Source organism: Scyliorhinus canicula, chromosome 10, assembly GCF_902713615.1.
Source record: "Scyliorhinus canicula chromosome 10, sScyCan1.1, whole genome shotgun sequence".
Taxonomy (NCBI): Eukaryota; Metazoa; Chordata; class Chondrichthyes; order Carcharhiniformes; family Scyliorhinidae; genus Scyliorhinus; species Scyliorhinus canicula.
The window spans coordinates 34589467-34614265 of record NC_052155.1 but is presented as its reverse complement, the minus strand read 5'-3'; the positions used below and the strand labels follow the sequence as shown (position 1 = coordinate 34614265).

General features: G+C 44.1%; 1 protein-coding gene across 1 annotated transcript in view; it reads right to left on the bottom strand.

The window, feature by feature from the left end:
- The window catches only part of col22a1 (collagen, type XXII, alpha 1), a 375895-nt gene extending 355215 nt beyond the window's left edge, over positions 1-20680 (bottom strand). The window contains exons 1-2 of the mRNA XM_038808788.1: positions 20155-20680; positions 7612-7736 (exon numbers count right to left, since the gene is read on the bottom strand). Coding sequence (XP_038664716.1) covers positions 7612-7699 — 88 coding nt within the window. The 5' untranslated portion in view covers positions 7700-7736; positions 20155-20680. The remainder of the gene's footprint in view (positions 1-7611; positions 7737-20154) is intronic.
- Between the last annotated feature and the right edge of the window lie 4119 nt (positions 20681-24799).

Below are 24799 nucleotides of genomic sequence, written 5' to 3'. Positions count from 1 at the left end.
CTGCACCAACCATCTGAAAGAGCACTTTGCCTAGGCCCACTCCCCCCGCCCTATCCCCATAATCTCGCCTTATCTTTACATCTTTGGACACAAAGGGAAAATTTAGCATGCCAAATTCACCTTTGGATGATGGGAGGAAACCAGAGCACCCAGAAGAAACCCTCACAGACGCAGAAAGAGTATGCAAACCCAACACAGTCACCCAACGTCGGAATCGAACCTGGGTCCCTGGTGCTGTGAGACAACAGTGCCAACCACTGTGCCACCATGCTGTCCACAATGAGCAGCTTAATATCATTGTGGCCCTTCACATTTCCATTTATTTAATCATTTTCCTGCAACTGGGTAATCACAAGGGGCTTGATCTTCCCGTCCCCCAGCTGTGTGTTTCTCGGTGGCGTGCCGTTCGCTGGATGTGGGATTCTATACTCGCGCCGCTTGTCAGTGTTGTTTCCCATTGAACCCACCCCATGCTGCTGGGAAACCCAAGGATGGGGGTGCACTGCTGGCGTAAATAGGGAATCCCAACGGTTGGAGAATTGCGGCCCAGTCTTCATCAGCAGCTTAATTAACACCTTGTACACATTCAATATTATCTCCTTGCTTTTATGTTCCAAAGTTCTAGATAAGAAAAAACAAGAAAACCATTTTTCCTTTTTCCAGCTGTGGCTGCTACCTTTAATGACCTCTGTATCTGCACACAGAGGTCTCTCTGTTCCTTTACTTCATTTAAATTCAAGCTATTTATGGTACATTCCTCTTTCCTATTTTTAACTTCCAAAATTTATTACTTTACAAGCTATTGGTCCAAATTTCGATCTCCGGTTTTGGAACCGGTGGTGGGAACATGAGGTGAACCACAAACACTGTACCCAACCACATTTATGAGTTTAACCTAATTTAAGAAATAAGAAGTAAAGAACTTGCATTTATACAATGTCGTCCAGAATTGTCACAAAGTTGTTTTTGCAGCTAATGGATTTATTTGAAATATAGTCACTGCTGTAATGTAGGAAAAGTGAAGATCAATTTGTGCCCTGTGAGGCCCTGTGCACAGAGACGAGCTCGTGGCCTGTTTTGGTGATGTTGACTGAGGGATATATTTTGGCTAGGGCAGAGGTGCTCTTCCTTTTATAGTGAAGTGGGCTTGCTAACATCTACCTGAGAGTGAGAGGGTCTTGGTTTCACATCTCATTCAAAAGAAGGCATTTCTGACAACGCTGCACTCCCTCCGCATGATACTAAAGTGCCAGCCAAGATTATGTGCTCAAATCTCTGGAGTGGGATCTTGAATCCATGAATTTCTGCCTCAAGCAATGGTGCTACCATTGAGCCAAGGGTGATCGCTAACGTTTACATTGTAGATGACCTATGAGCTTGAGTAGCGCCTGAAATCGCCAATTCATCTGTCAGAAGTGATAAATCATCTGCTACTGTGGGTCTTAAACTACAGCTGTAATGGGCATTTACTGGCATGTTTGCCAACAGGGAAGTGTAAGAATGTGTTTTAAGATTTGTTGAACTTTGCTGCCCAAATGAACTGAATTTTTTGGAACTTGTTACTGCGCACTCCAGAAACCAAGCTGAGACTGCCAATCGAGTGGCTCACTTAGAGGGACTGCGCATGACAGTAGTTGCTATGCATCCAAAGGTAAAAGGTGATGTAGTGGTCATATTTCTGGCCTAATAATCCAGTGGCCCAGACTAATTCTCTGGGGACCTGCGTTTTAATAATAATATGGAATTGAATCGTTCCAGTAATGGTGACCATGAAACAATTGTGAAAACTCATCTGGTTTATTAATACACTTTGGAGAAGAAAAGCTGCTGTTCTCACCTGGTCTGGCCGACATGTGAATCCAGAATTAATATATTGTATTCACAATGTATATTAATGATTCAGATAAGGGAACAAAATGTAATATGTCTAAATTTGCAGATAACACCACGTTGGGTGGGATGGTAGCTGTGAGGAGGATGCAGAGATCCTTCAGTGTAATTTGGGAAAGTTGAGTGAATGGGCAATTGAATGGCAAATGCAGTATTAAATGCGAGGTAACCCACTTTGGTAGCAAAAACAAGAAGGCAGACTATTATCTGAATGGCTGTAAATTAGGAGAGGGGAATGTGCAATGAGACCTGGGTGTCCTGGTAGACAAGTCATGGAAGGTAAGCATGCAGATACAGAAGGCGATAAAGTGGCAAAAGATACGCTGGCCTTCATTGCGAGAGGATTGAGTACAGGAGCAGGGATGTCTTGCTGCAATTATACAGGACTTTGGTGAGGCCACACCTGGAATATTGTGTGCCGTTTTCCTCTCATTATCTGAGTAAGGATGTTCTTGTTATAGAGAGAGTGCAGAAAAAGTTTACCAGACTGTTCCTGCGTTGGTGGGACCGGCATATGAGGAGAGATTGAGTCGGTTAGAATTGATTTGAAAGGGTACCTATCTCTGCAACCCCCTACCCTATCTAACCCACACATCTTTGGACACTAAGCAGCATTTGGGAATGGCCAATCCACCTAGCCTGCATATCTTTGGTATGTGGGAGGAAACCGACATACCCGGAGGAAACCCATGCAGACACGGGGAGAAAGTGCAAACTGCACACAGACAACCACACAAGGCCGGAATTGAACCCGAGTCCCCAGCACTGTGAGACAATAGTGCTAACCACCATGCTTTTGTGCCGCCCACACTACTGATAGGCACAATAACAAATTAAGACTACATACAGAGTCCAACTCACAGGTCCATTGTGCTTTTGTTATGATCCCAGTTGGTGTTATAACTGGTTGGGAAGATCCCAGAATGAACCCTGGCTCAAAAGACTGTAACTTTTACTTACTTAATACAAAACATGGAGGAACAGAGCCACAGGACTGCTACAACAAGAATAAAATGATTAAACATGAAAAATTTGGATTATGATACAATACTCCTGTCTTCTCCTGACAAAATACATCTTAAGCTACAATAGTCTCATTGACACAAAGTCCCTTTATGTACACAGATTGGCTGTGGTAAATACACATACTCATTTCCGAACCCAAGTTAGAGTCTGTGGATTTCTCTTCAGCATCCCCCCAGGTGATTGTTACGTGAGAGTTTCCAAACTTCACACCCATAAAGCTGCTTTAAAACCTTCTTCCACAATAATACTTTCCATTAGATGTTTGCATTCCGAAATCCGAATGTTTCCCAAATGAATCTTTTAAACAAAGATTCGGCTCCACTTTTGACAGTGAATCCAATCCAGGATTTTATGCCACCGTCGGCAGCACGGTAGCACAAGTGGATAGCACTGTGGCTTCACAGCGCATGGGTCCCTGGTTCGATTCTCCGCTGGGTCACTGTCTGTGCAGAGTCTGCACGTTCTCCCGTGTCAGCGTGGGTTGCCTCCGGGTGCTCCGGTTTCCTCCCACAGTCCAAAGATGTGCCTGTTAGATGGATTGGCCGTCATAAATTTCCCTTAGTGACCAAAAAGGTTCGGAGGGGTTACTGGGTTATGGGGATAGGGTGGAAGTGAGGGCTTAAGCGGGTTGGTGCAGACTTGATGGGCTGAATGGCCTCCTTCTGCACTGTGTTCTCCGTCTCGATGTCTATGTCTCACCCAGTTCAGGATTTCTTTGTCTTGACTGCTGCACAAACTATTCACAATTTAGCACACAGGGCTAAATCGCTGGCTTTGAAGGCAGGCCAGCAGCATGGTTCAATTCCCGTACCAGCCTCCCCGAACAGGCACCAGAATGTGGCGACTAGGGGCTTTTCACAGTAACTTCATTGAAGCTTACTTGTGACAATAAGCGATTTTCATTTCATTTCATTTTAACTCTTGGTTCCCAGACTGTTATTAAAATGGCATCAAACGTTTGATTTGCCTCTGAAGTCTGCTGCTGGTTCAGAGAATCCCGCTGCTAGAAAATGGGTACGGCGGGACCCAGATAGAAACATACCGGGCAGGATTCTCTCATCCCGCGGCAGAGTGTCCACGCCATTGTAAACTCCATCGCCGGCCCCGCCGCAACATGATGCAGGACTACAGAGGCCGGCGCGTAGGAAATGAGTCCCCCAGCCAGAGAGGCCGGCCCACCGATCGGTGGGCCCCGATCGCGGGCCAGGCCACATCGGAGGCCCCCCCACCCCGGGGTCAGAGCCCCACTCCCCCCCACCCCCCACCCCACAGGCCGACACCCACTCCTCCATGTGGAGTTCCCACCGGCTGAGAGCAGGTGTGGACAGCGCCGGCGGGACTCAGCGTTTCCACGGCGGTCGCTCGGCCCATCACGGCCAGAGAATCGGCGGGCCGGCCGCGTAGAGTGGACTGCGACCGGCACCGCACCAACCACGCCGGCGCCGATAGCGCCGACTCTCCACTCTGCAGAGAATCGCATGCCGGCGTCGGGGGGCGTGGTCCAGTTGCAGGGATTCTCCGGCCCGGCCCAGGGCTGAGAGTATCCCGTCCACCATATTTCTAATGTTTGCCAATACAAATCCCTTAAAACTTCCTTTAGAACATAGAACGATACAGCGCAGTACAGGCCCTTCGGCCCTCGATGTTGCACCGACATGGAAAAAAGCTAAAGGCCATCTAACCTACACTATGCCCTTATCATCCATATGCTTATCCAATAAACTTTTAAATGCCCTCAATGTTGGCGAGTTCACTACTGTTGCAGGTAGGGCATTCCACGGCCTCACCACTCTTTGCGTAAAAAACCCACCTCTAACCTCTGTCCTATATCTATTACCCCTCAATTTAAGGCTATGTCCCCTCATGCTAGCCACCTCCATCCGCGGGAGAAGGCTCTCGCTGTCCACCCTATCTAACCCTCTGATCATTTTGTATGCCTCTATTAAGTCACCTCTTAACCTTCTTCTCTCTAACGAAAACAACCTCAAGTCCATCAGCCTTTCCTCATAAGATTTTCCCTCCATACCAGGCAACATCCTGGTAAATCTCCTCTGCACCCGTTCCAAGGCTTCCACGTCCTTCCTATAATGAGGCGACCAGAACTGTACGCAATACTCCAAATGCGGCCGTACTAGAGTTTTGTACAACTGCAACATGACCTCATGGCTCCGGAACTCAATCCCTCTACCAATAAAGGCCAACACACCATAGGCCTTCTTCACAACCCTATCAACCTGGGTGGCAACTTTCAGGGATCTATGTACATGGACACCGAGATCCCTCTGCTCATCCACACTACCAAGAATTTTACCATTAGCCAAATATTCCGCATTCCTGTTATTCTTTCCAAAGTGAATCACCTCACACTTCTCCACATTAAACTCCATTTTCCACCTCTCAGCCCAGCTCTGCAGCTTATCTATGTCACCCTGTAACCTGCAACATCCTTCCGCACTGTCTACAACTCCACCGACTTTAGTGTCATCTGCAAATTTACTCACCCATCCTTCTGCGCCCTCCTCTAGGTCATTTATAAAAATGACAAACAGCAACGGCCCCAGAACAGATCCTTGTGGTACGCCACTCGTAACTGAACTCTATTCTGAACATTTCCCATCAACTACCACTCTCTGTCTTCTTTCAACTAGCCAATTTCTGATCCACATCTCTAAATCACCCTCAATCCCCAGCCTCCGTATTTTCTGCAATAGCCGACCGTGGGGAACCTTATCAAATGCTTTACTGAAATCCATATACACCACATCAACTGCTCTACCCTCGTCTACCTGTTCAGTCACCTTCTCAAAGAACTCGATAAGGTTTGTGAGGCATGACCTACCCTTCACAAAACCATGCTGACTTTCCCTAATCATATTATTCCTATCTAGATGATTATAAATCGTATCTTTTATAATCCTCTCCAAGACCTTACCCACCACAGACGTTAGGCTCACCGGCATATAGTTACCGGGGTTATCTCTACTCCCCTTCTTGAACAAAGGGACCACATTTGCTATCCTCCAGTCCTCTGGCACTATTCCTGTAGCCAATGATGACCTAAAAATCAAAGCCAAAGGCTCAGCAATCTCTTCCCTGGCTTCCCAGAGAATCCTAGGATAAATCCCATCCGGCCCCGGGGACTTATCTATTTTCACCTTGTCCAGAATTGCCAACACTTCTTCCCTACGCACCTCAATGCCATCTATTCTAATAGCCTGGGTCTCAGCATTCTCCTCCACAATATTATCTTTTTCTTGAGTGAATACTGATGAAAAGTATTCATTTAGTATCTCGCTTATCTCCTCAGCCTCCACACACAACTTCCCACCACTGTCCTTGACTGGCCCTACTCTTACCCTAGTCATTCTTTTATTCCTGACATACCTATAGAAAGCTTTTGGGTTTTCCTTGATCCTACCTGCCAAAGACTTCTCATGTCCCCTCCTTGCTCGTCTCAGCTCTCTCTTTAGATCCTTCCTCGCTTCCTTGTAACTATCAGACGCCCCAACTGAAACTTCATGCCTCATCTTCACATAGGCCTCCTTCTTCCTCTTAACAAGAGATTCCACTTCTTTGGTAAACCACGGTTCCCTCGCTCGGCCCCTTCCTCCCTGCCTGACTGGTACGTACTTATCAAGAACATGCAATAGCTGTTCCTTGAACAAGCTCCACATATCCAGTGTGCCCAACCCTTGCAGCCTACTTCTCCAACCAACACATCCTAAGTCATGTCTAATGGCATCATAATTGCCCTTCCCCCAGCTATAACTCTTGCCCTGCGGGGTATACTTATCCCTTTCCATCACTAACGTAAACATCACCGAATTGTGGTCACTGTTTCCAAAGTGCTCACCTACCTCCAGATCTAACACCTGGCCTGGTTCATTACCCAAAACCAAATCCAATGTGGCCTCGCCTCTTGTTGGCCTGTCAACATATTGTGTCAGGAAACCCTCCTGCACACATTGTACAAAGAATGACCCATCTAATGTACTCGAACTATATCTTTTCTATTATTTGTTCTCCTAAGACCTGCCGGCCTAATTGTTGGAGCAAGTGCAATGGTAAGGTGGTTGGCGAACTTATCATCTCAGCAGTATTACTGGGCAGGAAGATCAGTGAGAAAGGAGATTGGAACAGTGACAAATGGGCCCAGATTCAGTGCAAAGAGAGAATTTTTTTCTTTAAATTTAGAGTATCCAATTCATTTTTTCCAATTAAGGGCCAATTTAGTGTGGCCAATCCACCTAGCCTGCACATTTTTGGGTTATGGGGGCGAAACCCACACAAACACAGGAAGAATGTGCAAACTCCACAGTGACCCAAAGCCACGATCGAACCTTAGACCTTGGCACCGTGAGGAAGCACTGCTGTCCACTGCACCACCGTGCTGCCCGCAAAGTGAGAAGTTAGATGACTTTTTGCACTGATTTAATTGTCGTAAGTACTTTCCAAATCAGAGCTACATTACAAATGGAATCAGACAAGCATTTGAAAATTCAGAATATAACAATGTTGAGCTGAACGAAGGAACCAAATTCTAAATCACACTCATATTTGAGTAAAATGGAGATTTTATGTGTTGTGAGTTCGACAACTTTGTGGACAACGAAGCATTGTTTCTCTCAGAACAGGGATTTTTAAAAAAATCCTATCTGATCAGTTGTACTTTCTATAATCAAACAAGCACCATACCTGCTCTCTCTGCATTTGCTCCGTCTCCAGCCCATAACGAGAGAATTATGATGATAAATGAAAATCGAGACATAGCTCGAAGGACCATTCTTTATCACTGAGAAGCAATGTTAGGACATTAAACCCTGTGGTAAAATAGAAAGAGATTAATAGTTAACTCATAAATTGCTCCCAACATTCTATTCAACAAATAGCAATCTTGCCAGATGATTGAAATGGTCTAGGCTGACCCTGTAACATTATTGAACTTGTGTAAACCATAATTACATGTGTTGGTGCAATGGTTATTTGAATCTGTAAATCTAAAGTGTAATTAGATTTTTTTTTTCTCTGTCCAGTCTGCTTTCTCCCTTGAAGTGTTAAAGTTCCACGTGGCTGCTTGCCATCGGAAGGACAATATGGATTGCTCAAATCAGACCAATCCATAAGATTGGGACATTGAACTTGCAAACAGGCAATGGAGGTAATTTTCATCCTTTTGCTTGGAATTTTCATCTAAAAACAGGTTATACCAGGGTCACTCAGTGACAGACCTCATTCTAGCCTTGATCCAAACATGAACAACAAAACTGAGTTCCAGAGGTAAGGTGAGTGTGACTGCCTATGACATCAAGGCTGCGAATTTTAGTGGGAATAAGGAGCCTTAACAAAATTGAAGTCAATGCCAATCAGGGGGAGGGGACCACTTTGTTGGATGAAGGCCAATCTTCTCAGTCCCAGGCAGCAGTTCATCAAAGATGTGACATATTTCAGGGATGTGTAATCCAGTGGCAATGGTTACACATTAGTGACATGTAACCCAAGGGATATGGTAATTCTCCTCGGTCCAACTGACCTTCCCTTGAGTGTCAGGTCAGAAGTAGGGATGTTCGCTGATAATTACATAGTGTTCAGTAACATTTTCAACTACTCAGATACTGAAGCAGTCCATGCCCACATGTGCCTGCAGTAAGACCTGGACAACAGTCGAGCTTGGGCTGCCAAATAACAAGTAATATTCGAGCCATATCAGTGGCAGGCAATGACCATCTCCAATAAGAGAGGATCTGAACTATTTCCCCTTGATATTCAATGACATTACCATCATCAATTTCCCCATCATAAGCATCATTGGCTAGAAATATAGCGGGACCAACCATCCAAATACTGCAACTACAATAGTAGGTCAAAGGCATAGAGATTCCACCATGAGTAATTTTAGGAATGACTTAAAGCTCCTAGTATTTAAGCTAGAATTAGGGTTTTAATTGTTTAATAGGCTGTGCTTGTTGTTTAATGGACTGCATTTACTGTTTAATAGATTGCGCCAAATATAATGGGGACACAGATGGCACTGTGGTGTTGCTGGAGAAGTGATTTCTGAACACAATAAACTTGGAGTCAAAGAAATCAAGAACTGCTTCCTAATTTGTATTACAGAGTTACCATTGGAGCTTAACAGGTAACTCACTTTCTGACTTTCCAAAGCATATACCCCCCCCCCCCCCCCCCATCTACAGAGTACAAGTCGGAATGTGATGGAATACCCTCTAATTCAATGGATGAGTGCAACTCCAACAGCACTCAAGAAACTCGACATCATCCAAGACAAAGCAGCCCACTTTATCGGCACCCTGTCCACCGTTTAAATATTTACTCCTTCCACCATTGGTGCTCAGTACCTGTACTGTGCACTAGTTTGAAGATCCAGACAGCAACTCATCAATCCAGGACCTCTCCCATCTAGAGGAACAAAGGCAAAAAGTGTATTGGAACACTAACTGCCTCAAGTTCCCCTCCAAATCTCACAGCATCCTAATATGGAATCACCATTTCTGTGGATTGCTTAACCTCTTTGGATGAATGTAACTTTGTTAATGTAACTTGACCACAAAGAGTTCTGAATTCATTTCTCTGGATCCTTGTAAGTTGTGTTATGCTAATTGAAATAAATTTGTCTTGTGAAGTAAATACATAGAATACCTACAGTGTAGAAGGAGGCCATTTGACCTATCAAGTCTGCACGTTCCGATAGAGGACCCCACCCAGGCCCACCCTCCCATCGTATGCCTGTAATCTCACCTGACCTTTAGACGCTAAGGGACAATTTATCATGGGCAATCCACCTAAGCTGCACATCTTTGGACTGTGGGAGGAAATCGGAGCACCCAGAGGAAACCCACACAGACACGGGGAGAATGTGCAAATGCTAAACAGTCACTCAAAGTCAGAATTGATCTTGGTCCCTGACGCCGTGAGATAGCATTGCTAACCACTGTGCCACCATGTCACCCAAATCACAGAATTGTTAGCAAGAGGGACTTTTGTAATGGCTTTCATGACAGGTGAAGTGTTGGTTTGCAGATGACTTTGTCTGCAAATTGCTTCATCTGTTGTGTCCAGTAAGAAGTCTTACAACACCAGGTTAAAGTCCAACAGGTTTGTTTCAAACACGAGCTTTCGGAGCACGGCTCCTTCTTCATGTTGTGTCAACATTAATTCATCAAAAGTATCGGATACTAGCTATGTCCTCTTTTCTCTCTTGGCTGTGATCTTCCACATTCTCTGTTTCCTGCACAGACCTTTTAAACTGTTAATGTAGACCACCTCGTCCCAGTCTTCATCATCATCTTCGTCAGTCCCATACAAGATTGATTTAGCCAATAAAACAAATCTTCAATCTAACCAATGACACGTTTTTGTACTGACATGTCTCCCATGAGATCTGTTGGTCCTCAGTCAGTGTGATCCTTGCAGGAATCATGACTGCAAATGATTGTTCACCCTAATTTTTTAAAAATAAATTTAGAGTACCCAATTCATTTTTTTTTCCAATTAAGGGCAATTTAGCATGGCCAATTCACCTATCCTGCATATCTTTGGGTTGTGGGGGTGAAACCCACGCAAACACGGGGAAAATGTGCAAACTCCACACGGACAGTGACCCAGAGCCAGGACTGAACCTGGGACCTCGGCACCATGAGGCAGCTGTGATATGCATTGCGCCACCGTGCTGCTGTTGTTCACCCTAATCTTAACCCTTTTCATCAGTCAGCTAACTGAATATATAACTATGTCATATGGGCAGCACGGTAGCATTGTGGATAGCACAATCGCTTCACAGCTCCAGGGTCCCAGGTTCGATTCCTACTTGGGTCACTGTCTGTGCGGAGTCTGCACATCCTCCCCGTGTGTGCGTGGGTTTCCTCCGGGTGCTCCGGTTTCCTCCCACAGTCCAAAGATGTGCAGGTTAGGTGGATTGGCCATGATAAATTGCCCTTAGTGTCCAAAATTGCCCTTGGTGTTGGGTGGGGTTACTGGGTTATGGGGATAGGGTGGAGATGTTGACCTTGGGTACGGTGCTCTTTCCAAGAGCCGGTGCAGACTCGATGGGCTGAATGGCCTCCTTCTGCACTGTAAATTCTATGAATTCTATGATGATGAAAATATCATGAAAGTTTCCTGGTTGGTGGATATAAAGTGACTGGCATTACCTTAATCGAATGAAACATTTTCTTGTTTAGGGACATGAGTGGGTTCTCATATAGGGCGTTCCATTAGTTGCCCCTCCAGGGGCAACAGAATTGATCATCTTTGCTTCTTTTGTTCCATAAAGAAATGAAATGTATGGACTGCCTGAGAGAAGCATCAGTAAATTTGCTTTATACCATGGTTGACCACTGCCTATCTAATGATCATCAGATGCTGCCTGGAAGGAAATTTAACCAGTTAGGAATAAGATGAAGATCCTGAACCAGGAGATAACATGTCTCCGCAATTTTCCTGAGAAGGGGAGAAGTGTAATATCCTGAGTCAAGTCTAAAAAAGAAGTCAATTTTAGTCTGGAAACCTGGTGAGTAAGTTCGTGTTTCATCCCTCATTTCCTGTGTTCAGTTGTGACACAGTTGGTGGCACTCTTACCTGTAGCTCAGAAAATTCTGGTTTCAGGTCTAGCTGCAGGATATGAGCACCAGATTGAAGGCTGCCAGCGTATTGCTGAGAGAATGCTGCACTGCCAGAGGTGCCATCTCTCAGATGAGAGTTTAAACCAAGGTGCACTCAAATGGATGTAAAAGATCCCATGACACTATTTCAAAGATGAATAGGCCAGGCAATGCCCACCTATGACAAGAAAGAGTCTCATGATCACTCCTTGACATTCAACAGCATTACCAACACTGCATTTCCCACTATCAACACCTTGGGGTTACCATTGACCAGAAACTGAGCTGGACAAGCCATAACAATACTGCAGCTACCTAGAACAGGCCAAAGTCAGGAAATGCTGCAGCAAGTAACTCGCTTCCTATCTCCCCAAAGCATGTCCACCATCTACAAGACACAGGTCAGGAGTGTGATGGAATGCTTTCCACTTGCCTGAATGAATGCAGCTCCAACAATACTCAAGAAGCTTTACATCTTCCATGCCAATGCAATCCATTTGATTGGCACTTCATCCACTACGTTAAACATTCACTCCCTTTGCCACCAACACAAAAGCAACTGCACTGTATCGTGGAGATGGTACCTTGTAGATGGTATAAGATACATTGCAGCAACTCACCAAATCTCCTTTGACAGCACCTTCCAAACCTGCAATATTCCCACCTAGAAACACAAGGGTAGTAGATTCATGGCAACACCACCACATGCAACTTTACCTCCAAGTCATTTAACATCCTCACTTGGATCTGTATTGCTGTTCCATCACTGTCGCTGGATAAAAATACTGGAACTCCCTCCCTAACAGCACTGCAGGTGTACCTACACCACATGGATTGCAACAATTAAAGAAGGTGGCTCACCACCGCCTTCTCAAGGGCAATCAAGGATGAGCAATAAATGCTGGCCTTGCCAGCGATGGCCACATCTCCTGAAATAATTTTTAAAAGTCTAAGATTATATTTGTCCCTCAATTACAAAGCAATATTTTCTGGTCACATTGCTCTTTATAGGTGTTCGCTAAGAGCATGTTGTTTATTGCCACTTCTATGTTACAGAAGTAATGACATTTCAAAAGTAGTTCATCGGCTGTAAATCACTTTGAGGTGTCTACTGGTCATGAAAGTCACTATATAAATGCAAGTATTTCTTTCCTTCTTTCATCCCCTACAAAATATAAGACTAAAGGTATTCCGATTCGAAAATTTACATCCACCTTCTACAATGGTACTTTCTGCAGAGCAATTAAACAAGTCAGTTAAAGTCATGTCAATGTCTCCAGAGCACCATGCAGCTATGATTAATACATAGATTAAGTATAACCAACCTTCAGCTGTGGCAAACAGAACGGTCTCCTCAATCTGGGATACATCTCTGGGATATTGCTCTGGAGCTCACACTAAGATTTAAATAGCGATGGTGATAATTTGGGTGAGGTTTGGGTGGAAAATAGAACACATGTTAAATTCCCCAATTGACCACATTGACTGTGATAGGAATGGTGCTATTACTGCAGGATAATTTGGGTGCTGGGTTTTACCAGCATAGTTGAGACAGTAACTATTAATTCTCATTTTACCCCAAATCAGTTGAAATCAAAGTCCAAAATGTTAGAGTGTGAAACGTCTGTGCAATTGAATTGATGGTACAACAGTCTGTCAACTTGTCGGCCTAATTCACAAGCAATTACATGGGTGGATACATAACAATATGAGAAAACCTGCAGCAAGAAGTCGATTATACCATTCCCTCATTGACAATTTAATAATCTACCTATTATAGACTCTCCCACTTAATATCCTGAGCACAAATTTTGCACAATTACTTCCTTTACCTTGGAATAAAGCCTCAAAATGTTTATTCATTTCTCAGTGGCACAATTGAAAGTCAATCTATAGAACAGTACAGCACAGAACAGGCCCTTCGGCCCTCGATGTTGTGCCCAGCCATGATCACCCTACTCAAACCCACGTATCTACCCTATACCCGTAACCCAACAACCCCCCCCCTTTAACCTTACTTTTTGTAGGACACTACGGGCAATGTAGCATGGCCAATCCACCTAACCCGCACATCTTTGGACTGTGGGAGGAAACCGGAGCACCCGGAGGAAACCCACGCACACACGGGGAGGACGTGCAGACTCCGCACAGACAGTGACCCAGCCGGGAATCGAACCTGGGACCCTGGAGCTGTGAAGCATTTATGCTAACCACCATGCTACCGTGCTGCCCAAATCTCTTGTCATTCTCAGTCAACATTGTTTCTACCCTCTACTACTGTCCTAGCATCCTATCAGGTGCCATCATGCCCTCTCCCAGTAAGATCCAGACCCTTTCGCCACTGGATGGTCAATAAAATAAGGGCAGCACAGTGGTTAGCACTGCTGCCTCACAGTGCCAGGAGCCCGGGTTCAATTCTGGCCTCGGGTGACTGTTGGTGTGGAGTTAGCACATTCTCCTTGTGTCTGCCTGGGTTTCATCCAGGTGCTCAGGTTTCTTCCCACAGTCCAAAGATTTGCAGGTTGGGTAGATTGGCCATGCTCAACTGTCCAGTCGTGTCCAGAAATGTGCAGGTGGGGTTATGGGGATAGGGCGGGGGAGTGGGCCTAGGTAGGTGATTTTTCGGAAGGCCAGCGCAGAGGCGATGGGAGGTGGGCAACGAAACATAGGTTAGCATGGGGGTGTGTGAGTGGCTATGGTTTTGTGGGTGGGGGCATCATGAGGTGACATGCAGGATATGGGCTGTGTGGGGGAGTTAGGGATGATAGCTAGAAATCCATCTTGGCGAAAGAGTGATCAACATATGGAATTAAGCTTTCCAGGTGGAGATGATCGAGGTAAAAACATTTAAGGAACAAAAGTATGCTACAATGAGGTGAATGTAGGATCCTTCATGAAGGGGAGACAAAAATGGGATGAATGGCCTTTTTTGTCAGTAATTATCCCGTGATCCTGAAGGACCTAAAATGATGCTCCCTCTCAATCTTCTTTTCAGAAAAGTGCAACCAGGGATGGACAGTAAATGCTGGCCTAACTAGCTACGTCCACATCCCATAAATGAATTTTTAAAAATGATATATATTTTTTAAATTGCAAATGGCAGATGTCTGCAATAAAACTGCTGGATAGGGACAGCAGGAAGAATGACAAAAGGTAGAATTATCTTTTCTCTTTGTGGAATGCTGACTGGCCTGTCATTCATCTGGTTTATTTTTTTGACCCCAAAGCAAGCTGGTTCATTTTTTTCAAGGTTCCAGATACCAAACTTATTACAATTTCTCTCATCTGAATTGTTAATCAGATCACAACTGGTCTTCTGCATAGCTCATAAAATGTACGGCATGTGAGCAAAGTGAACTGGGAAGACTCCAGGTCAGTTGATCTCAGCTGTGAAAGTGAAGGGAGCATGCGGATCAGTGCCTATGGTTTACATGGTGGAAAAGCAGCAAAGGTTGTTGTTTCCTGATACTACCAAAAAGGCCATGATTGATAGTACAGAATTCTATATAGCAGGTCACAAAAGTTGTGCAGTTGTGCTACTTGTTAATACAGTCAAGGTGTATCCATGGAAATACTTTGGTGACTACTCGAGGGTGCATAGCACTCATAGTATCAATATGGTAACTTTGTGCTTTTAGCACCTTTAAATAGAAGGAAAATCCAGTGGGTTCTGTGACTGGTAGCAAAGCTCCTTGCCAGATTATTTGTTGTGTACACATGCCAGGTGATGATTAGCACCCTTGTGGTGAAGATGAAAAATCTACTCCACGGTTTAGACTGTTCTTCTTCGAATAGTGCCATTGGATCTTTTACATCTGACTTAAAGAACAGACAGGTCTTTTGTTTGATGTCTGATCTGAAAGATGACACCTTTGTCAGTGCAGCACTCTTTCAGTACTGGAGCATCAGCCAAGTTCATATGCTCAAATTCTATGGTCAGGTTTTGAATGTAAGAGTTGTATGACTAAGCCTAGATTACCACCCATTCAAGTAAAAGTGCCACCTGCTTTCAGCTGTAAATGGTCGAACTGCAGTGGTAAGATTACGCTACCTTACTTCTGGATTTCTCTTCAGGATTTCTTCATATTGGTCCGATTGAATCCCTTTACCGTTTTAAATGTAGCTATTAGAATTCAGCCACTGGCCTGTTGCCACTTTGGCACCAAAATGGACTGCCAAATTAAACAGAGAAGGCAGCACTCAAAGATTTCCAAATGATTAATGTGGTTTCAAAAATAAAAGTAGACAGTGAACCTACTCAGCAGCCATAATGGAAAGCAGACAGATACACTGATTATATGCTGTGACAAAGTTTATTTTTAACTAGTTTGTTCAACAAAAATCCCTTTAATGAGATGTTAACATGCCAAGAGCATGTGCAGAGAAACAGCAGGCTGATGGGTAACTTGACCAATTCTTGTTGCATCATAGAAAATTTGATGAGATCCTTCAGAGAAACCAACTTAATTCACTCCAAATTCACAGTCCTTTTGGAAGGGTATAATAAATTTGCTCTATTTAAGCTACTGCTGAAATAGTGACTACATACATCTGAAAATAGTTTCATGGAGACTGTAAGCTAAAAATGACTGCAATATTAATAGAAACATAAAATCATAGAGTCATTTATTGCACATACGGGGTCTACAGTTCTTGTACTATCAGCTAATGGGAACATTTTTCCTTATCTCCCACACCCAAGCCTGGCATAATCTTATACATCTCTACCAAATCTCCATGCACCAAAGAGAACAATATCCACTTCCCTAGCCTAACTTCTATCTAAAATCCCCCATCCATCAAACCATCTTGGTAAATCTCCTCTGCACCCTCTCAAGGAGCCTCACACCTTTTCTATAAAGTGTAGTGCCAGAACTGGACACAACTCCCTCGCTGTGCCTTAACCAGAGCTTTATAAAAGTTCAGCATAACCTCCCTGCTTTTGTACTCAATGGCCAGAATTCTCCAGACGTTCACTGGTCCTGCTGGCAGTGCATCCCCACCGCTGGGTTTCCTAGCGGCCTGGGGTGGCTTCAATGAGAATTTACATTGACAGCAGTGGGCGCAAAGAATCCTGCCGCCAGCGGCTCCTGCCACTGGGAAACACGCGGCTGGGAGCCAGAGAATCCTGCCCAATATCCTTTTTTTAATGAAGCTCAAGATCCCTAATGCTTTGCGAACCACTCCCTCAATATATCATTTGTCTCTATCCAATGGCCCAGATAAATTCCATGTTTTGTGATGGTGGCAGTGTCCTTATCATTAAGTCTATGTCGTCACTCCCTATCCCTTCTGCCAAAAAGCATCACCTCACAATTCTCTTTGTTAAATTCCATCTGTCACTTGACTACCCATTTTGTTAGCCTACCCATGTCACTCAGAGGGTGGTGAACCTGTGGAATTCTCTCCCACAGAAGTCTGTGGAGGTCACGTCACTGAATATATTAAAGAAGGAAATAGATTGATTTCTAGCCTCTAAATGCATGGAGGGGTTTGGGGAGAGCATGGGAGTATGGTGTTGAGGTAGAGGGTCAGTCATCATCCTACTGAATGGCGGAGCAGGCTTGAAAGGCTGAACAACCTAGTATTTTCAATGTTTCTAGGATGAAGGACACATCTTCGGACATGTCAGCGAGTGTGGTAGGACTTTGAAACTCTCTTCCAGAAACAGTAGTTGATATGAGATCAATTTGAGATTGATAGATTTTTGTTGTCCAAAGGTAATAAGTGATATGGGGCAACAGTGGATAGGTAGAGTTAGGTTGCCGATCAACCATGATCTCACTGAACGGCTTGTAGAGGTAAGGCCAAATAACCTACTGCTGTTCCAATGGTCCTATATATTTATGTAGTTTGATTCTATGATTTGATTGTTTACCCAATTTTAACTTATTTTTGAAGGGGAGATTTGCTGTGGTATGATCTCATAGTGACACCCATTCAGTACTTCCCCTATGAATGTAAACCAAGATATTGAGAGCAGACTAGCTAGTCTGCCATGGGAGTCAGATCAAGGTCGTCAGATCTTGATACCTACTCATGGTTTGGCTCTGCGAGCAGTCACTAGATAGTGCCTAGATTTGGCTAAAGAAATAGTAGACTTGACTTGAGTACCAGATACTTTGGGCTTATCTCAACCTCATCCTGCTCATTTTTCACTCTGTGAATACAGACTGATGCCCAAAGCATTTTCCAAGAAATCATATGTACGTCATGTTATTGAAACAGTCTGTTTACTCAGGCTAGGCTCTTTAGAATTCATTACAATTTAATTCCAGTGTAGAGCCCATTTGTTACACTGTTTCAATGTTGGTTCCAAAGTGCTTTCATCTAAGATCCGGGACTAAGTTACACATTCTGCTACTGATATCACAAGGCACCAAGAATAACCAGTGGTAATTATCTACAGGGTTGCTGATAAGAATGGGAAAAGGAGGAATTGCGGGACAGGTACAGTTGGGTGTTCCACAGTATCCTCTAGTGGCTGGACATACAAGCTTTGGTAAAGCCCCCTTCTTGCTGTTGATAGTTGTAGTTGGGCAGACTAAAGAGACAGGTTACTTTTAATAACTGACATTAGGGTAACAGTGATGTGAATGTGTAGCAGACATACTACTAACCTTCATACTGAGCTTAGGAAGGCAACGCCCTGAAGCAAAAACAATGAACAATCCACTGGCTTCTAATGCCAAGTGAGATTTTCAACAACTTGGAAAGTCCTCTGCATGATATCCATATTATTATTATCTTTAAATAGCATGGGACTTAAACCCATGTCCCAAGTATCAGATGTCATAATGGCGTCACATAGTTACACTGGAGCCACTCTGTTACAGTGCGAAAGGACACTGCCACCATCGCAAAACATGGAATTTATCTGGGGCATTAGATGGAGACAAATGTGGAAGAATTCACCCTCTAATGTAAGACCTGCTGTTTAGGTAGGGCTTTAGATAGTCACCAGATTGAGCCCTGGGATGGCAGGATTACTGTATGAGGAGACATTGGGTCGACTTGTCACATATTCACTGGAATGTAAGAGAATGAGAAGGGATCTCATTGAAATGTAAAACATTCTGACAAGGCTGGAGAGACTGGATACAGAGATGTTGTTTCCTTTGGATGGAGGGTCTGGAACAAGGTCACAGTCTCCGGATACGGGGTAGGTCTTTGAGACTGAGATGTGGAGAAACGTCTTCAGTCTGAGGGTGGAGATCCTGTGGAATTCTCCACCACAGAAAGCTGTGGAGGCCAAATCATTGAATATATTTAAGAAGAATTTGATAATAAGAATGGGAAAACAAGGAATTGGTGGACAGGGACAGTTGGATGGTCCATAGTATCCCCTAGTGGCTGGATGCACAAGCTTTGGTAAAGCCCCTTCTAGGCGTTAGAGGCACAAAGGAATGTGGGGAAAGCATGGGAATGTGGAGTTGAGATAGAGCATCAACCATGATCGTATTGAATGGCAGCGCACACTTGATGGGCCGAATGTCCTCATCCTGCTCCTATTTTCTTTGTTTTTCGGATGAAAGCCATTCCCTCGGACACAAGAACTGACACATCACTCGGTGTTTAGATAGATCATCAAAGAAAGTTGGTTTGGTATTATAAATATCATTCCGATGTGGAAAGGGGCACTCTTTCTGAGTTAGAGGGTACATTTGTATGTTTTATCTCTGTCTCTGGTAATGACAACTGGGTGCCCAAAGCAGGAAAAAACTGCCTGCAATAGCAAGTATCAAACCTGTGAACACACCGAGAGATTATACATAAAAGCTGGCTAAGACATTTTGGCAACAATGCACTGGTCTTTATAGTAGATCAGGCAGCATCTGGCAAGAGATCTGGCAGGAGGCAGCAGATGCCAAGTATCCTGGAGTTTGAATGTGAGCCAAGGATTGGAAAGGAACATAGAACAGTACAGCACAGAACAGGCCCTTCGGCCCTCGATGTTGTGCCGAGCAGCGATCACCCTACTCAAACACACGTATCCACCCTATACCCGTAACCCAACAACACCCCTTAACCTTACTTTTTTAGGACACTACGGGCAATTTAGCATGGCCATCCACCTAACCCGCACATCTTTGGACTGTGGGAGGAAACCGGAGCACCCGGAGGAAACCCACGCACACACGGGGAGGACGTGCAGACTCCACGCAGCCAGTGACCCAGCCAGGAACCGAACCTGGGACCCTGGAGCTGTGAAGCATTTATGCTAACCACCATGCTACCGTGCTGCCATATGATGTTTGCCCTCAAAACTTCCTGCCAGCATTCAATTGCCTCTAGTTCACTTTGCATGTCCAAAATAACTCAAAATAATGCTCCCAAATTGATATAATGTTTAGTTCTCAAAATTATGTAAAATTCAACATAACATCAGATGGGACATGGCAACTGAGCTGATGGTGAATACACTTATTTTGACATAAAAGGTTAAACAAACGCCATGGTATAATTCTTTAAATATGCACGCAGACAACTAATTAATGTTTTGCACTAAGCATTTAAACTCGGCATTCTACCAACTCGTAAGCAGCTACCATAAGATGAATACCTTTCAATCTCAGGGAGCAAGGATGATGATTATATTGGTTTCAAATTAAATTCTTACCTGCAATAAAGTTTACTCTTCTTAAAATGGACTTCCAAGATCAAGTCCTGATGACCATGAGGTTTAAAACAAAAATAATGTATTAAACTAAGCAAAGAGGCAAAGGGAACGTGAGGTTTTTAAAGTGACAGTTCCACCAATCCCAAGTTTTTTTCCAAAGATGAAAACAAAACCGCACTCTGCATCAATTTGAAGTTCGTCTGCTGAAGAACGAAATCCCGCTAAACACAGTGTAAAGTCCACAGGCAATAACCTTGAGAAATGAACCACTTCTCCAGCCTCTTTCCTCCTCAATCATTAAATCCCTCATCTCTTGATCATCTTCAGTCCCTCTAGTTTGGGGCAGTGCTCACTGTGTAGAGTTTCAGCGGCCGTCTATAGACTAAACCAGACTGTCAGCCTATCCAATTATAGCAAACTTTGGGGTATTTTGGTACTTGTGTATCTGAAACCATCTCCAAAGCAAGTCAATTAAACTGAGCCCTGTTGCCCTCCTACATTGAAGCTTGAGGGGTTTTTTCTCTTGTGTTTCTCTCCTCTCCCCTGGCCCGGGTCCTGTTCGGTGCAATACAATTGTAAAGATACATCAGTAATGTGATGGCAAACGGCCTTTTAAGAAAAAAAGTTGAAAACTGCTATTTTCAATGCTGACAATACAGCCTCCAGGAGAGTGTGCAGAGAAATCGCGCCACCTCGTGCTCGAGTTTTAAATTGCCGATGGCAATTAGTGAGACCTTAAAGGGGCGGGGAGGGGGGTGGTTAACGGATTTTAATGGTTCAACGTGACGTTTGTTTAAGTTGCAGCAATAAATGAAAGCTGAAAATGAAATGACAGTGAAAGCAGCAATCACTTGAATGCATTGCCAGATCTGGGCTAATGCTCCTTGCATTCGTACCAAACTTGCTGGACTACCTTTTGAAAAATGCATCGTGATTTTCTCAAGTCAATTCAGTCGCTGCGATAGAAAATATGAAATGGTTCAGTTCTGGGTCAAAAGGAGCTAAGATCAAGCCGCAGACCGGGGCTTGATCTCACCGTCCAGTGAGTGTCTAACCAAGTCAAGTGACGCTTCATCAAAAAGCACCAGCCATTGTAGGAGAAATTCATCCGTTCTGTTAAATACGAAAAGCTGCCATGGCATGTGCCCAGTTGCAATGGCATGTGATTTGCTCATTGTCTATGGTATGGCATTGGCATAAAAATGATTCAACAATAAGTAAACAATGTGAGAAAGATTCACTCTTGCTCTCTCCCCAACTTCATGAAAAAAAAGACCAGATAGCGCAGCAGATAAAGGCAAATTACTGCAGATGCTGGAATCTGAAACAAAAACAGACAATGCGGGACAATCTCAGCTTTGACAATAGATGCTGTCAGATAACCCAACAGTATGCTTCATGTACTGGAATATTGGCTTTGACTTTTCTGTATCCACTGGAGAAAAATCCAGATAGGTTTCTGTCCACTTATATGATGGCACCTTTGGATGGAAGTGGCCTAATTTAGCACAAAGGGCTGGTTCAAACTAGGAACTTTGCTGCCTACTGATCTGTCACTGTACCAGGGAGAGAGGAATCTGTTGGTTGCTGCTGTTGTTGAAAGGCTGCTGCAGCTTAATGGACTTGGAGGATAGTCCAAAGCTTCATGAGGTAGAAAATGAATGGGACATGACAGATAGTGAACCAGCACCAGAAATGTTTGTCATGATCAAGGTGCCTACATTCTCAGAAAGAAGTCTTGCAACACCAGGTTAAAATCCCACAGGTTTGTTTCAAACACGAGCTTTCGGAGCACTGCTCCTTCCTCAGGCGAATGGAGAGGTATGTTCCAGAAACATTTATAAAGACAAAGTCAGAGATGCCAGACAATGCTTGGAATGCGAGCATTTGCGGGTAATCAAATCATTACAGATCCAGAGAGAGGGGTAACCCCAGGTTAAAGAGGTGTGAATTGCCTCAAGCCAGGACAGTTGGTAGGATTTTGCAAGTCCAGGCCAGATGGTGGGGGGTGAATGTAATGCAACATGAATCCAAGATCCCTGTTGAGGCCGCACTCATGCGTGCGGAACTGAGCTATAAGTTTTTGCTCGGCAATTCTGCGTTGTCGTGTGTCCTGAAGACCGCCTTGGAGAATGCTTACCCGGAGATCAGAGGCTGAATGCCCTTGACTGCTGAAGTGTTCCCTGACTGGAAGGGAACATTCCTGCCTGGTGATTGTCGCACGATGCCTGTTCATTCGTTGTCGCAGTGTCTGCATGGTCTTGCCAATGTGCCATGCTTCGGGACTTTAACCTGGTGTTGTAAGACTTCTTACTGTGCTCACCCCAGTCCAACGCCGGCATCTCCACATCATACATTCTCAGAAGCTCTCATGGAGGCAGTATTCAAAACAATATGGGCATGGCGTGCCAGATCATTTGACATCAAGGTCAGAAAGCTCCCCCCTCTCAATAAAGGGGTACTGGATGCAGTTGGGAACGTGGTGCATCAACCTGCCCACAAATGCCATTACGCACTTGAACATATGTTAATGGCCCTACAGGATTGGCCAAGGGAAAAGGCTTGAATGGTCACTGACATCTCATGGAAGCAGCATTAACCAACGGTCCTGTCTCCCACTGGCCATGTGTAAGTTCAATACGATGCATCTCATTTGCTTGTGTGATTGTGAACCGAGTAAATCAAACATTCTCAAAATGTTTTATTTTACAAAGCTCTGAAAAATAATGACATTTGGATCATTGGCTTGTCAGAATGAGTACCCAGCAAAAATAAACCAGCTGACATTATCAGAGTAACAGTATATGGTTCAGAGTAGCATTTGATAATGGTAAAGAAGTTGGCAACAGTTAATGTTTTGCTCTCTTGCACTCTTTAGGATAAGACTGGCATGTTAAACTTTGTAGAAAATATTAACTTCCCAAATTGGGAGGCATCCAAGCAATGTGAAAGCACGATGAAGGCATGATGTCCTAATCAACTGAGAGACTGTATCGTCAACACGTTTCGATTTGAATATTAGCACTATTTATCTTTCCCTGTTTCACATCGAGTGCCTGCAACCGGTAATATGCACATCAATAGCCTGTTCCAATATTGACCATGTTTTTGTTTACACTTGTTCTGTACTCTGGCCTCTCCTTCCCTTTGCCACACCATTAGCAGCTAGAATTGAACTCTGCTGGCTAAAATTTGCCAGCAGAACACCATGTTGTTCTCTGAATAGTATCATAGTGTTCTATAGCACACAAAGGGTCCTTCAGTCCATCGTGCCAGTGCTGGCCATCAAGAAACTATCTATTCTTATTCCATTTTGAAGCATTTGATCAATGCGGTGGTGTTTCTCGTGCTCCTCTAAATGCTTCTTAAATGTTGTGATGGTTTCTTCCTCCAAACTTTCAGGCAGTGAATTCCAGATTTCCCCCCACCCTATGAGTCAAAATGGTTTTCCTCAAATCTCCTCTAAATCACCTGCCCCTTACCTTAAATCTATGCCCCCTTGTTATTGACCCCTCTACTAAGTGGAAAGGTTCCTTCCTATCTACCCTATTTGTGGCCCTCATAATTTTGTGCACCTCAATCATGTCCCCCCTCAGCCTTTTCTGTGCTAAGGAAAACATCCTCAGCCGAGCCAGCCGCTCTTCATAGCTGAACCCTCCAACCCAGGCAACATCCTGCTGAATCTCCTCTGCAGTCTTTCTGGCACAATTACATCCTTCCTATAGTGTGGCGACCAGAAATGCACACAGTACACGAGCTGTATCTTCACAAGAATTTTATACAGCTCAATCATAACCTCACCACTCTTATATTCTCTGTCCCGGCTGTTGCTGCCCTCTGCTGGTGGCAACTGACAAAACAGTCAATTCGGTTCTCGCAACAATTTGATTTGAAACAGCTTTTATTTAACTCACTTAAGACTTCAATTATGTGCTTATTTAAACATTTACACAAGATTCATGACTCACAATTTGAACAAAAAAATACTACTCAGTGGAGAGAACGTTGCCAGGTTTGCTCTGGAGAGTGTGCACTGTAATCTTCCTGCCTTGCGAATGTTAATCCCAGGTTATCGCTGCTGAAATCTCAAAAGCTGCTTATTTATAAGGTTTCAGTTCTTAGTTTATAGTTCATTCATATTAACAATCCTGTCGCACACATAGGCCTCATTTGTCCTTGCGACAGCCTTGTTCTCGCTGTTCCAAAACCAAGTGTTATCAGCAAAATGCCCTGTTGCAAGTAGTCATTCTGGCTGCTCCCATGAATTTGTTTTGCAGAGATCAGCAGTTTTCTCTGTTGGCCTCTTTAATGCTAGCCATTGTCCTCTTTTACCATCATGCCTCACGGCACAATGTTAGCCATCTTTCCTACTCAGCACGGCCAATAAAGGCATGTACTTCATAGGCCTTACTAACCACATTATCTACTAAGGCTGCCTGGAGGGACATGCACCACAAGGTTCCTCAGATCCTTTGTACTTCCCAGTATACTCCCACTTGTTGTGAAGATGCTGGTCCTCCCAAAATACATTATCTCACACTTTCCAGAGTTAAAGTCCATTTGTCACTGTTCTGCCATCTGACCAGCCCGCCTCTATCGTCTTGTAATCTAAAGAACTCTCCTCACTATTTACCACACCACCATT